This window comes from Lagenorhynchus albirostris, chromosome X (genome assembly GCF_949774975.1).
Source record: "Lagenorhynchus albirostris chromosome X, mLagAlb1.1, whole genome shotgun sequence".
Classification (NCBI taxonomy): domain Eukaryota; kingdom Metazoa; phylum Chordata; class Mammalia; order Artiodactyla; family Delphinidae; genus Lagenorhynchus; species Lagenorhynchus albirostris.
This window is the reverse complement of record NC_083116.1, coordinates 122,445,482-122,460,254: the sequence shown is the minus strand read 5'-3', so window position 1 is coordinate 122,460,254 and position 14,773 is coordinate 122,445,482. Positions and strand designations below refer to the sequence as shown.

The 14,773-nt window shown below is 43.8% G+C and overlaps 1 protein-coding gene across 1 annotated transcript in view; it reads left to right on the top strand.

Moving 5' to 3' along the window:
* The window catches only part of FRMPD4 (FERM and PDZ domain containing 4), a 181,532-nt gene that overhangs the window by 149,940 nt on the left and 16,819 nt on the right, over positions 1–14,773 (top strand). The window contains exons 7-9 of the mRNA XM_060138152.1: positions 985–1,116; positions 6,143–6,262; positions 12,226–12,362. Coding sequence (XP_059994135.1) covers positions 985–1,116; positions 6,143–6,262; positions 12,226–12,362 — 389 coding nt within the window. The remainder of the gene's footprint in view (positions 1–984; positions 1,117–6,142; positions 6,263–12,225; positions 12,363–14,773) is intronic.

Sequence of the window (14,773 nt, the reverse complement as noted above, 5' to 3'; positions counted from 1 at the left end):
ACTATGAGCCCTTTTGCCACAACTAAGACCTGGTGCAGCCAAAAAAAAAAAAAAAAAAAATTCAAGTTAACTCATGCATAAGCCAGAATGACTTCCCCATACCTCATTATGTGAAAATTTCTGTTATCAATATGGTGCCCTAACTGTATGCCAAGCAGTGCTGTAATAAATGCTGTCTATGTATGAACTCATTTAGTCCTGGTATCTATTCTGAGGCAGGTATTATTATTATCCCCGGTTGACAGGGACACTAAGGTGCCTAGAAGTTAAGTGACTTGCCTTAAGCTGCCAGCTAATACGAAGTAGACTCAGGGCAGAAGCCAGACTCTTTCCAGAGCCCACGTTCCTCACGACTACCACGTGCTCTTACAGAGGGGTAGGCTAGGGGTCGGCAAACTTTTTCTGTAAAGGGCCAGATAGCAAATATAATAATTTAGGCATCACAGGCCACACAGCCTCCCCTGCCACCAAGTTCAGGTCTCCCCATGCAGAGCACGAAAGCAGCCAATACATAAACAGATGAGCGAGACTGGGTTCCAGTAAAACTTATTTTACAAAAACAGGTGGTGGACTGGATTTGGCATGCAGGCATGTCGACCACTTTCAGAGGTGGTTTAATTGCCACCCCATTTAGAAGGAGGGGAACTGAGCCAACTACACTGCACAATCTGTTGCTAGGCTCTATAAAGTGATTCGGTTACATATATATTCAGACTCTTTTCCCTTATAGGTTATTACAAAATATTGAGTATAGTTCCCTGTGCTGTACAGTAGGTCCTTGTTGGGTTATTTTATACATAGTGGTGTGTGTATGTTAATCCCAAACTCTTAATTTATCCCTCCCCTCTTTCCCTTTTGATAACCGTGAGTTTGTTTTCAATGTCTGTGGGTCCATTTCTGTTTTGTATATAAGTTCATTTATATGTGGAATCTACAATACGGCTGCCTTGATTTTGATCGCATCTTGTCTGTTTCCTCTGTAAGGATGTCATCCTAACCCTTCAAGAGAAACTCTCCATCAAAGGCATCGAGCACTTCTCCCTCATGCTGGAGCAGAGGATGGAAGGAGCCGGAACGAAGCTGCTCTTGCTTCATGAACAGGAGACCCTAACTCAGGTGTGTGAATTATGCCCCCAGTGCCCGTGCTGCCCCTGACAGCAGAGGCTGCCCTGCCCAGCGCTCCCCTATCCTTGAATCCTTTAAATACCTTCCGCACAGCCCTGGGCAGCCCCACTATAGGAAGCGCCAGCATTCATAACGGATTTTACACCTCAAGGTGATGTTTCCCTTTTGTCAATTTTTCATAGACTGTCAGTTGATCTCACAAACAGAATTGTCAAAGACTCAGCAGTGACTCATTGGGGATATGGCTCTGCAGAACTATATTTTATGTTATGGTCGTGACTTGTTCACCTGTTTTGATAATTGATCTCTAGAAACTATTAAAAGGAAATGCTTTCTGCAATTATTTAAATTAAGCCAAAATCATATTTCGTTCTTTTAAGTTCCGGGTACCTACCTCAGACTGTTTTTGGAAGCCTGAAATCCCTGCCCCATCGTGCCCACTGTAAATATGTGACCCACCAATGTGTCCCAGCTCCTGGTCACCAAGATGCCACCCCCATCTGTTCTCTGGGGAGACAAGCGGGTTGCTTGGCTGCTGAATTCAGCACAGCACCCTGACTTTCCTTGTGATTCCACACAAGCAGGGTCTTTGTTGGATGTATAAGGGATTTCAACAAATTCCTCTTATGTAGGAGAGTTCACTGAAGAGGGGAGCTTATGGAGGGGGGCGTGAGGGGACACCAGGAGGAGAGGCAGGGAGTCAAGTCACCCCCAGACGGATGGAGTAGCAGAAAGTGTCATCACGCTCAATTGCCTTTTGGTTGTTGCACAATTAAAAGCTACACGTCAGGTCCCGCAGATATCCCTGACTCTCTCAATGTAGTAAAACTCGATGCAATGAATTCGTTACGAAGTTATCATTTGTGTTCATTTCCTATCTCTAAACTTGACCTTTTATTTTTATCACGTTTAAATCTGCCTATTGATTTTTTTTTTTTTTTTTTTTTTTTTTTGCGGTACGTGGGCCTCTCACTGCTGCGGCCTCTCCCGTTGCAGAGCACAGGCTCCGGACGCACAGGCTCAGCGGCCATGGCTCACGAGCCCAGCCGCTCCGCGGCATGTGGGATCTTCCCGGACCGGGGCACGAACCCGTGTCCCCTGCATCGGCAGGCAGACTCTCAACCACTGCGCCACCAGGGAAGCCCTACCTATTGATATTTTAAATCACATCTAATTGTTTATTATGTTAACCTGTGCCAAAACACGCTTGGAAACAGATGAGTTGTTTATTCTTTGTTATAGGGGAACAGCCCCTGATACACAGAATCCCACATGTGAAAGGTCAGTGTTTGGCTCCGAGTTCCTCCAGAAGCCAACCTTGAGACAAGGATTTGGATGCCAGTGGTTTATTTGGGAGGCGATATCAGGAAATACTGGCAGAGGAATGGGAGGGGAAATGGGAAAATGGGGAGGCCAGTGAAGAGTGTGTAATCAAGCCAGTTTCCACTGTGGGCAGCTGGAGCGCAGTCCTGCTGGGGACACAGGGAACCAGCAGAGAACGTGCCTCAGAGGCATCCCACCCAAGGGCGAGGGGGCTGGGGCTTCGTACGCTAACATCCTGTCCATGGTTGGGGGTGGGCTTCTCCTAAGGCCAACTGCTCCCTGGCTCTGCTGGTTTGCCCTGTGCTGGCAGATGGTCACAGGTGTTTGCAGTAAATAGCCTTCAGCTTGGAGCAGTAAATGCCAAGGGGATGTGGGCAGACAGCCAGTTACTATGAGTCTAAGGAAACCACCCACAACTTTTTGATATTTCTATTTCTACTTTCCCCCTGAACTTCTACCTACCACCCAGCCTTTATGGGAAAGCTTCATGCTGATTTAGCTGGACAGAGATTCTTTCAAAGTCTCTTCTGATGCTAGGTAACCATACCTTCTCATTCCGGATTGATTTCCAATTTTTAGACTTCTTTTAAAACATTAGAGGAGGAGTTTCAACCCCCGGCTTTCTCTTCCATCAGGACTTTTGGCGCTGGCCACCCTCCTACTCCGCGGGCAGCAAGGTCAAAATTCCTTTTCCCTAAGGGCCAAGAATAATCCCCAGGTCTTTTTGCTTTACCTCCTCCAGTATCTCCTACTCAGAGCTTAATTTACTCTCCCCTACTGGCCTTTTTAATTAGCGTGCTGGTGAAGCCCACCTGCAATTCTTTTCCCAGGAGACCCTGGCTACAGGCTCCTGCTGCAAAGCCTGCCGGGAGTTGTAGTCCCTCGGGTCCAGGCCACGCGTGGGAATGCGTGGGGCTGGTTGAGGCGGGGGGACGGGGGCCTGGTGTGGTAGGACTCATAAAGGGCCAAAAATAAATGTAATGATGCCTTAAAAAAAAAAATTAGAGGGATTCCCTGGCAGTCCAGTGGTTAGGACTCAGCACTTTCACTGCAGTGGCCCGGCTTCAATCCCTGGTCAGGGAACCGGGGCGGCTCCGCCAAAAAAAAAAACCCAAAAAACTTAGAAGGAAATAAAAAGCCTCTAACAATGCTTCTTCCCTTATCTTTCTAGAAGAGGCTTTGTTTTGTCTTTAATCAGAACGAAAAGCAAAGTGCTAAAACTCAAGTATTGTCTCTAGAAAACTGATTGTTTAAATATCCTGAAACAAACCAGCTATATGCCTTTGAATTCAATACATATGAAAAATTTGACCCATGAAATATTTATAGGCATGATAGAACTGGGGAGTAAGTATAAGGAATTTGTCCAATAACAAAAATTATTTTAAAACATTTAACTGTGATGAAAACTGCCAAGGAACTTTTAAGCGACTCTACCTGAATTTCTGGCAGTTTGACACTAAACTTCTGTCTAGAAAGTAACGTTGTTATTACATACTACTTAAAGTTTCCAAGAAATTGTTTTTTTGCTTGTTTTAGAGACTGTTATTCTCCTGGACTGCCATTTCTAATGAGTCTAAAGCATGTTTTTGCATTACATTCATTTATTTCCCAAAACTAGTGTAACCTACTAATGATAAAAATAAACTCAAGGAGGCTTATGGAAAATTCAGGACAGATTCTAACCTGTAATTAAAGGAGCCGGAGATAAGATGATCTCTGACTTTCTGACATCAGACAGGACCTTCTGACAAAACACCATTATGTCACTGTGACACTCATCAGCAGCCCTGCCAGCAGCCCAGGTCTCTTAGAGTCCCACGCATCCTTCTTCCTGGTTTGCTTTACCGTCAGCCAGTGATGAGCAGCCCGGATCCCATGGGCTCCTGACTTCACTCAGCTTTGCAATCCTGCCCACAGACAGGAAGCTGGTTCAGTGTACTGCTTCTCAGGATGCCCAGTATACCTTTAAACGTGGGATGTGTTTTCCCCTTGAAATTCTTCTATATAACAAAGTTAGCAATGTAAACTCTCAGAATGTGTGTGTGCATGCGCACTCCGATAACTCAGTAAAGCTATTACTATTTTATTTCGATTTTTTTTTTTTTTTTTTTGACTGCACTGTGTGGCTTGTGGGATCTCAGTTCCCTGACCAGGGATTGAACCTGGGCCACAGCAGTGAGAGCCCAGGATCCTAACCACTAGGCCACCAGGCAGCTCCCTATTTTGAACTTTTAAATTGCAGTTCACGAACATTTTTATTTTGCCAGGTTTGTCCCCTGCATAAAAGTAGTTACAGGTACATGAAACTGCATGCAAGCGCATTAAAAAGTACATCCAGGGGCTTCCCTGGTGGCACAGCGGTTGAGAGTCCGCCTGCTGATGCAGGCGACACGGGTTCGTGCCCTGGTCCGGGAGAATCCCACATGCCGCGGAGCGGCTGGGCCCGTGAGCCATGGCCGCTGAGCCTGCGCGTCCGGAGCCTGCGCTCCGCAACGGGAGAGGCCACAACAGTGAGAGGCCCGCATACCACAAAAAAAAAAAAAAAAAAAAAAGAACATCCAAGTGCACAAAACTACAAGTAGAACAACTGTGTGGGTTCCTGCTGCATGGTTTTAGTTTCATCGCACTGACCTCTTTAAGGGAAATTGAAGAAGCTTTTACCTTCTTTTTTTAATCTTTTTTTGTTTGTTATTTTTTTACTTTTTTTCTTTTACCTTCTTTCTTGAAGTCCAGTGTCTTTCATTCATTCAGCTGTGTATGAAGCACCTACCGTTCATTGATTGATTCCCCTTTGTTGCAAAAAGAATTAAGAAACTAAGACCTAGTAGTTGGCACATACTGTGCTGGGGAAAAGGAAAGCAACTCAGAGTGATCCATGGTCCTTAACCCTGAAGGACCCGTGGTGTATTCTAAGCCCCTTTGAACAATTTGGACAAATCATAATAGCAGAAGTTTGGGTAGTTTGGAAACCTGAGGACTCCAAATTTAGTGAACGGGCCAAAACTTCTGTCCTCCTGCGTTCCAGTTGGATGTCATCCAAGTTGCCACTGTCATGCTTTCATTGCTACCATCCTTCTGGAGTCTAATTGAGGAAAAAACCCACAGCAGTGTTACACAGTAATAAACTGTAGTGACCAGTCCCTGTGCTCCTATCCCCGGGTCCCCTTCTGCGCCCCCTACCCCCAGCCTTGCTTGAGTGTGTGACTGTCACGACAGCCAGCATCTGCAGATCTTCTTCAGAGGACTTCCCTCAGACTGCTGGCGCCCATCCTGTCCATACCTGGGAAGTCACAGCCCCCTGGGACAGCCCAAAAGCAATGATTTACCTGTGATCCCAGAGGCTCCGTGGTGTAAGTTTCCCACCAGAGTCTCCCTCAGGACAGCCTGTAGCCACCCCTGCTGGGCTGACCTGAGCAGGTTCCTCTCCTGTCTGACCTGCTTCCCCCACTCCCTCGCTGGCCTCTCCTGGGAGCAGTTCCTTATTGAAGTCCCTCATTTCAGGGACTGCTTTGGGGGAACGTGACCTAGGTCACAGGTATGTGCAGTGTTCAGGGAATGAGTATGTATGACAAATACTAAAAGAACCTCAACCGCTTCCTTCCTCAGTGTCCAAAGAAAGCTGCCTTTGCTTCTGCCCCTCAGCCCTTTCTGCCGGCACTGAAGGATTCTTGTCATTGGTCTGCTCTTCTAGGTGACCCAGAGGCCCAGCTCGCATAAGATGAGATGTCTTTTCCGAATTAGCTTCGTCCCAAAGGATCCAATTGACCTTTTAAGGCGAGATCCAGTTGCTTTCGAGTATCTGTATGTTCAGGTATGTGAGAACCAGGGCATGTTTCATATTAACATTGTGGGATGAATTAACTGTGGGGTTTTCCCCCCTGAATTCTTTAGTTTGGGATCTTCTCTCTCTTCGTCCCTCAGCCCAAGCTCAATGTATTATAAAAGAATTCCATGGTGCTTTTTTCTTATTGTAGTATAGCTGATTTACAATATCATGTTAGTTTCAGGTGTACAGCACAGCAATTCAGTTATGTTATTTTTTTATATATATATATATATATATATATATATATATATATTCTTCAGATTCTCTTCCCCTATAGGTGATTACAAAATATTGAGTGAGGTTCCATGGTGCTTTTTAAATTTTCACTTTTGATTTTGAAATAATTTCAGCCTTATGAAAAAGATGCAAGAGTAGTAAATGAGCTCTTTGATATCCTTTACCCAGATTCACCAGTTGTTACCATTTCACTACATTTACCCTATCTTTAGTGTGTGCACACGTCCTCCCCTTCCCCCATCACACACGATTTTTTTCCTAAACCATATGAATGTCAGGTACCAAAACCATGCTCATTTACCCCGAAATATGTCAGTATATTTTCTAGTAATGAGAACATTTTCTAATATAATCATTATACAATTAACCAAATCGGGAAATTTAACACTGATCCATTTCCATTATTGGATCTACAGTCTGTGTCCAAATTTTGCCCATTGTCCCAAAAAGGTCCTTTATATCAATTTTTTCTAGGAAAGGATCCACTCCCGGATCTCATTTTGCATTTAGTTGGCATGTTACTTTAGTCTTCTTCAGTCTGGAGCATGCCTCAGCCTTTCTTTGACTTTCACGACCTTGACAGTTTTGCGGAGTGCTGATCAGTTATTTTGTAGAAACCTCTCGATTTGGGTTTCTCTGGGGTTTTCTCATGATCAGATTGAGGCTCTGCATTGGGGGCAGAACAACAACATGAATGACTCCATGCCCTCCTTAGTGCATCGTATCAGGAGGCATGTGATGTCATTTTGTCCCCTTCATGGTAAGGTTCACACTGACTCTTGTCAACATTCATACTAATTGATGTTCTCCAGAAGTTACCACTTTTCCTTTTATAGTTAATAAGTAATTTGTGGAAAGTCACTTTGCAACTCTCATTATCCTTTTACCTGTTCATTTTAGTATTCGTTGATGATTCTTGCCCAAATATTATTGCGATGGTTGAAAATGATGATTTGTCTAATTCTATTATTTCTTCTTCAGTTATTTGCTGGCATTCTCCTGTAAGAAAGAGTTTTCCCTTCTTCTTTATTTACTTATTTTGTTTATTCATTTATTTGGTGCTTAGATTGTTCTGAAATACCGTGATATTCATTGTAATGGAATCATTCATTTCAAGGCAGTAAAACTTTAAGAAGATATATCTTTTTGCAGACTGTCTATATCTGATTCTGGGATATAATTTTCAAAAAGCAAGACTTCCAGAAATGAGACGCTTTGCTGTTTATCCCAGGGATAAGGGAATTTATCTGCTTGATATTTAGGCGATGTTCCTATATTTCTCTATAACTGCTTCCCATTACTCTTACTTAAATTCCCAATATAATCACATCAAACAGTAAGAGCCCACTTACCTAATGCTTAAGCATCTACATTAGAATTACTCAAAGAGGTTGTAAACCTTAATGTAACCTTCCCCCACAAAGAAAGGAGAAAACGCAAGAGTAAGGCCAAAAAAATGCTCTCTTTGGCTGGGGGATATCTGTATAAGCCAAAGGTTGCTGGAGCCCTAAGTAAGAAATAAAAAGCAAAGAACGTAGGAAAAAGAAAAATAGAAGAAACATTTGTTAACTCTGGGTAGTTGATATACTGACTGGTATTTGTTTTACTATTCTCAGTATTTTCTTGTATATTTCAAAGCCTTTGTAATCTTTAAAAAGTTGGGTGTGAAAAGAAAACAGAAGATGGCAGAGAGATGTAGACAAGATAGATGTCAGAGATTAGGAACAGTAACATAAATTAAACGGCAATAAGCCGTGGAGAACAGACATTAAGTGGGAGGAGAAAGAAGCAGAACATACTAGAACATTCCAGCAGATGGGGGCACTCAGGGAAAGGCCTGTTAAATGTTCCCCACTTCAGTGGTCTTTGGAGGAGACTGTGGTATTTACAACTCAGAAGGATAATTAGTGTTTATGAAGATAACCCGGAGTCATCCGAAAAAGGCAAATCGTGCCCATATACCCTGTTTATCAAATAAAGAAATGTGCACTACACTTCACTCCGTTTTCTACCCAGAACAATGAACTTAAATGTTAAACTTTGGTTATCTGGGTTACAATATCCCCTGTTCCCCCAGAGGCCAGGTAACCCAGACCTGACTGCACGGGACAGCTTGATTCTCAGCTGATCTGTTACTGCATCTTCCCATATTCCTTCTGAGAACCAACCCGGGGCTCTGCCACGGCAACTCATGTCACGTGCTATGTTTTTAGCTTGTTAGTTGCAAATAAGTAGTTACAGGTGCCGATCAGCGTGTGGCTGTAGAGCGCGAGATGCATTCAGTTGTCATTCTCTATAATTATATACTCATCCCATTAACAAGATGATGCTTTAAAGCCATTTACTTGGCTTCTGTTTGCAACATCACAATTCCATTGCATTTCTAAAAGAAGAGCCCGGTTGCGTTTGTCTTGGGGAGGAGAGACCTTTTAAGTAGCCCGGGAGTAGTGCTAAGCGCTTAAGGTGTTTGCTCAAATCTAATGCAGTTCATGGAAATCTTTCTTATTCAAAAGACACATCTTTTCTACCTGTGGGACTGTCCTGAGAACAGGAAAACCTGTCCGGGGCTCTTGCCCTGGGACTAGCTGAAGACCGAAGACATTTCTGCTTTCCCCGCTTGGGTGTTGCACAGGTGGTGGATTAGCTATCCCTTCAAGGAGTAGCCAGCACTGGGGGAGGAAGGGGGGAGCCATGTTACGGTGGGCGATAGCGGCCAAAATTAACCTACCATCATCTCATATATCCTCCACTGAGAATAGGAAATGAAAATTTCTTGGACTCAGACCCTCTGTCTCAAAATGCCTTGTATCACAGAACGTGCAGTAGGTCTAAAATTACATATCTGTGTAGCGTATGTCAGTGGGCCTGCGAATGGTGCTGTGTCCGAGTGTTGATTTTAAGGTACTAAAAAGATGCAATAAAATTAGCCTGGAGAACAAGAGAGGAAACAGAAACAATGTCTATCACGTTACACAGACAAAAATCAATTCTGCCTAGTGGGCTCTTAATGAGGGCAGTGGCCATTGACAAGCCATGACAATGACCACAGAGGTTTCGATAGTGATAATATATAAGAATCTCCTAGCCACTAATGGACCATGAAGTATTTTACAGATTTCAGCATATATGATAACAGTAAACCCTAATAATCCAGACTGTTCTGTTTCATAATTATAATAAGCTGTGCTGACATTTAGCTGTCCACTGTCTATTAAAACAATGATGGTTAAACCAATTGGTAAACAGGATGATACGGCTACAAAATGTTTTCAAACACTTTAGCAGTACTGGTTTCCTTTTTAATATCTCACATATTCATTATAAATGAATTTTTGTAGGTCTAAAGCGGAGTCTGTTGAGACCTCTGTTTAGCAAAACAATGACCGCCATTTGTGTGTATAAGTATATTTTAAATAATGTACTTGAGAGTAATAAATGCATAATCTGTACCAAAAATATATATAAGTCAGACATCACACTAGTTCTCCGGGATCAGTCTGAACTAATTATATAATGTAATTAAGTGACTAATCACCTTGACAAAAGAATCCACTCAGAAGTCTGGTTAAATACAGGGTATAGCAGGAGTGGGAAAAAACAACGGCAGTCACAACTCTGAGGACAAGAGATAGTGATGAGTCACCTTTGATAAAGCACATTCCATTTTATGAAACATCCTTGCAGGTATGCTAGCAATCTTGAGAGTTCGCTGTTGTTAGCCCATTTTTTTTTCAGATAAGAAAACTGAGACTCAAGAGAGATGAAGTGTCACATCCAAGGCCATTTGATTGGCAGTTGACAGAGCCTAGGATCCAACTTGGAGCTTTTGTCTCTAAATTCTACGCTAAAATCCTGTTTCAAATCTGTCATGCAATAGCAGTCCTACAAGAAAGTGATCTGTCAAAATGGTTTATCGAAAAACTGGTTCTTCGAGTGCGTGTTATGGCCTGGCACTTTGCCAAGAGACTTGCCCACCCTCATCCCTCACAAGACTATAAAATGACCCTATCTGGACCCTCAAACCCCCGGTACCCCATTGTGGACAACCCTGGGCTCTTGGAAATAACTGGTAAACCCAAGACTAGCAAAACAAAATGGCAGCTTCCCTCAGAGCCACCCTGTCTCCTGCCTCTAATCAGACCCACTTCCAACAGGAGTACAGTGCAATCCAGATAGATGTAGGATTTTAAGGAAGAACGAAGGTGGAAAACCATGTGAAGGACGGAGGGAAGGGAATGTGGCTTCACTCTTGGGGGTGAGGGATGGGCTGAGAGGCAGGCACCCAGAGCAGGCAGGTAGGGTCCCAGGGGGATGTATCTGAAGGGTAAATACTGTATGCAGAAACCGTATGGGGTACATGTTCCCATTTAGTAGAATCAATACATGAAGTGGTCGTAAAGGTACTTATCTCAGAAAGGAGCCAAACAAATCCTGATACGGTTTTTCATTTGAAATCTTTCGAGGACAAGGCAAAGAATAAAGAAGGGAGAAAGAGGCTAAATATATTTTCTAGCCCAAGAACCTAGTTTCCAATAACGAAAATAAGTAAACACACATGCAGAATATACTTAAGCAGCACCGTGCTTCCCATCAACGTTTGGCCTCAGTGTTTGCTCCATGCAGGAGTGAGAATGGCGCCCTCAGACCCTTCACTTGTGGTCCTGGAGGGCTTGACACGTTACAGTACCCTCTCAGCCCCTCTTCAATCTGATGCTCACCCCAAACCCTGTGAGGTAGGTGTCACCCTTTTACATGTGAACAAACTAAAGCCGAGAGACTCCCTCCAAGTCTCAGTGGGGGCAGTCACCACTGGAACGGACTGACGATTTCAAGAGCCCCCCTCCACTGAGTGCGCCAAGGCGCTGTGGCAAAGCGTGCATGTCAGCTCATCCTCACCACCCTCTCCACTCCGGCCAAGTCGTTGGTATGAATCCCCATTGCACAGATGAGTAAACTGAGGCTGCAAGAGCGAAGTAGACTGCTTGAAGTTTAGGCACAGAGGTAGCCATTGGTAAAGCCAGGACCCCGAGGCAGGTGTAGGTCCAGAGCTGCTGCTCTCCATCACCTTGCTCATTCTACCTCCCCGAAACCGCTCTGGATGATAGCAAGAGGGTGACATTGATGATGACAGCTCTAAACATGTATGAGTGCTTCCAGTTTACCGGATGGAATTCTGAGGGCTTGTTAACTCACTTAATCCTTGTCACAACCCTGCGAATGGGAAGTATTATCCCCAACTTAAAGAAGAGGAAACGGAGGCACAGAACAATTAAGGGCCTTGCCCAAGGTCACACGGTGAAAGTAGGGAAAGAGGATTCTTTCCTCTTAAAGTGGAAAAAGAGAATTGGAACCCAGGATTCCAATCCCGGCAGCCTAGCTACAGAAGCCACGTCATGCTACTAGGGCTTCACGTGTTCAGTCGTGGCACCTGTGTTTGGAAATTCCATTCCTAAATTTCTCATTATTTTTACAAGAAGCTAAATATTTAAATAGCAGCTCGCTCGTGATGATGTTGAATGTTTGTGTGGTCTCTGTGTTTGTGCGTGCGCTTAAATACTGACTCGTTCCAAGCAGCGGTGAAAATGTTTCCACATTTGGCTCCTTGCCTTGGAAGTGAAGGTGGGACAGTGGGGAAACGCCTGTCACCTGTCCCTCTAAGGCAACGCAGTGCATCCTTTGACAAGCTGCGCCCTCTGCTGGTCTCTTTTCAGAGTTGTAACGACGTCGTTCAGGAGCGGTTTGGGCCGGAGCTGAAATATGACATCGCCCTGCGGCTGGCGGCGTTGCAAATGTACATCGCAACCGTGACCACCAAGCAGACGCAGAAAATCTCCCTCAAGTACATTGAGTAAGTGTTGACTCTCGGAGCCATTTCGGAGACAAAGATGTTGCCTCCTTAATGCCCAAGGGTATTTTTGATGTGTATGTCTATTTCCAAAATTGATGTTGTTTGTGGCAGAGCATGTGTTAACCAGAGGCAAAATATATGAATACTCTGTTCATGTTCGGTGGAAGACACCATTTCTTACCTAGTCCACCTTTAGAGAATTGTGGTTAAATTGAGGGTCGCATTTAAAATGAAGCATACATTTTTAAATTCCTAAATGAACTTGGTTCTAAAGCAAGCTTTGGTCTCAGCACTCTTCAGACATTAAGCTGTTTGATTCCCAAAACCTCCCTATGAAGTCAGTAGGAGTGTAGCTCCGTTTGACAGATGAGCAAGCCGAGGCACAGACGGTTAAATAACTTGCCTGAGTCACACTGGCTATTAACTAGAGGGGGTAGGATTCGAACACAGGCGGTGGGACGCCACATCGTGCTATATAGGTCGTGTGATCATTTGAAGACCTGTGTTTAGAAAATGGTGTGCATAACCAGAGATTACTTTTAGATGATCAAAATGCAGTATACAAAGTAATTCTTTGAGTCCTAATCAGGAAGGATGGTAGTTGTAATAAAGAACTGCGACAGCGTGGGAAAGGATGCCACACAAACTTTGTTTCATGAATCAAATGCTGTTTGGAAAATAAATGCCTTCTCTTGCTGAATATGGCATTTACAACAGCAGTATACTACCTCTTTAGCCAGAAAAGATCCCTTCTTGTTAGAAAAAAGCAGTTTATGTTGCCTTCAGTTGACGAGCTTATATAAGAGTCATCCTTTAAAAGAGAACCCTCTGTCTCCCAGTCTGTATGCTTCCTGTTGGAAGGTGATCCAACAGCCTAAATAAAGCAGCCACCGTTTTCTTAATCCTGGCAGCTCTAATGCTAAGAAAAAAGAAATACTCATGTTTCAAAGTTTATGGTGGGGCTGAAGCCTCATCTCCACGTAACACTACAGGCCTTAGCGTCTGCTCTGTCTCCACCTCCAAGTGGCATATGGCTGATTAAAACTCCACATCCCAGAGAAGCTTCCCGTGGGCTGCCTGTAAAGCCTTTCTGGGTTCCCCAGCGCCAGGTCGTCCCCCACGGAGTGAAATGGTTTCTTCTCGATGGGTTTGCAAGCCTGCGTTTGGGAAGATGAGAGCTCCAGGTTGCTGACCCCCAGTGCCCCTGATCTTTCCACTCTCCGTTCTCCTGTCACTGCCTAGGGACAGATCCTTGTGTGCAGTTTGAGAAGCCCAGGCCTTCCAATCTCAGTGCACTCCTTTTTGCAGATGGTTTGTCTCTTTCTCTCTTGCCACACATGCCAGGACTGGAGCCCGAGAGAGATTCGGCTCACAAAGAGGTCTCGCGCTTGAGTGGATCCATTCACACCCTCATCCATTCCCCTTTCTGAGGATCTTAGGAACAGATGAAACTGGATCCCACTTGAAAAGTTGGCCTGCACAACTTGAGATGATTTTCAGACAACTGAAATGCATTTCTGTTCCTACTTTCTGTACCCACATTTTACCAGGTTGAGTGTGGTACGATCAAAAACTTCCAGAGATAACTAGCTTGCCTAAGAATCTTGCAGAGTCTATGATGATTAATTAATGTTCTCATTAATTCATTCATTCACCCAACAAACGTTCATTGAACATTTTATGTGATACAGTAATTCCCCTACATACAAACGAGTTCCGTTCCGAGAGCGCATTGCTAAGTCCAGTTTGTTCCTAAGTCCAACAAAGTTAGGCTAGGTACCCAACTAACACAATCGGCTATATAATACTGTATTATAATAGGCTTATAATACTTTTCACACAAACAATACATAAAAAACAAACAAACACAAAAATAAAGAAAACATTTTTAGTCTTACAGTACAGTACCTTGCAAAGTACAGCAGTCCAGTACAACAGCTGGCATACTTTTGCGGCTGGCATCGAGTGAACAGGCAAGAAGAGTTACTGACTGCAGGAGGGAGAGGAGGTGGGAGATGGTGGAGCTGAAGGGTCGTCAGCAGTAGGACACGGAGGGCCAGCTGCCATTTCACTCACGCCCGACGTTGATGTGAACGCATGTTTGCATCTTTGAAAGTTTGCAACTTGAAGGTTCCTATGTAGGGGACTTACTGTCTTTATACTAAGAGAAAAGAAAATATTGTAAATTATAATCTTAACCTTTGAAGAATTTGTGATCTGATTATAAAGACAAGACATAGAATGAAAAGTAATGATGTAAAATAATGAGACAAGTAGAATTACAGGGTACCCCATAAGGAGTGCCAAATGATGGGTAAAAATAGTAAGTACAAGTTGAGGAGAAGGAGAAGGAAGAAAGCAGTGATCACAAAGAAGCACCATCTTAACTAGTGAAAAGGGTGTGAATGGTC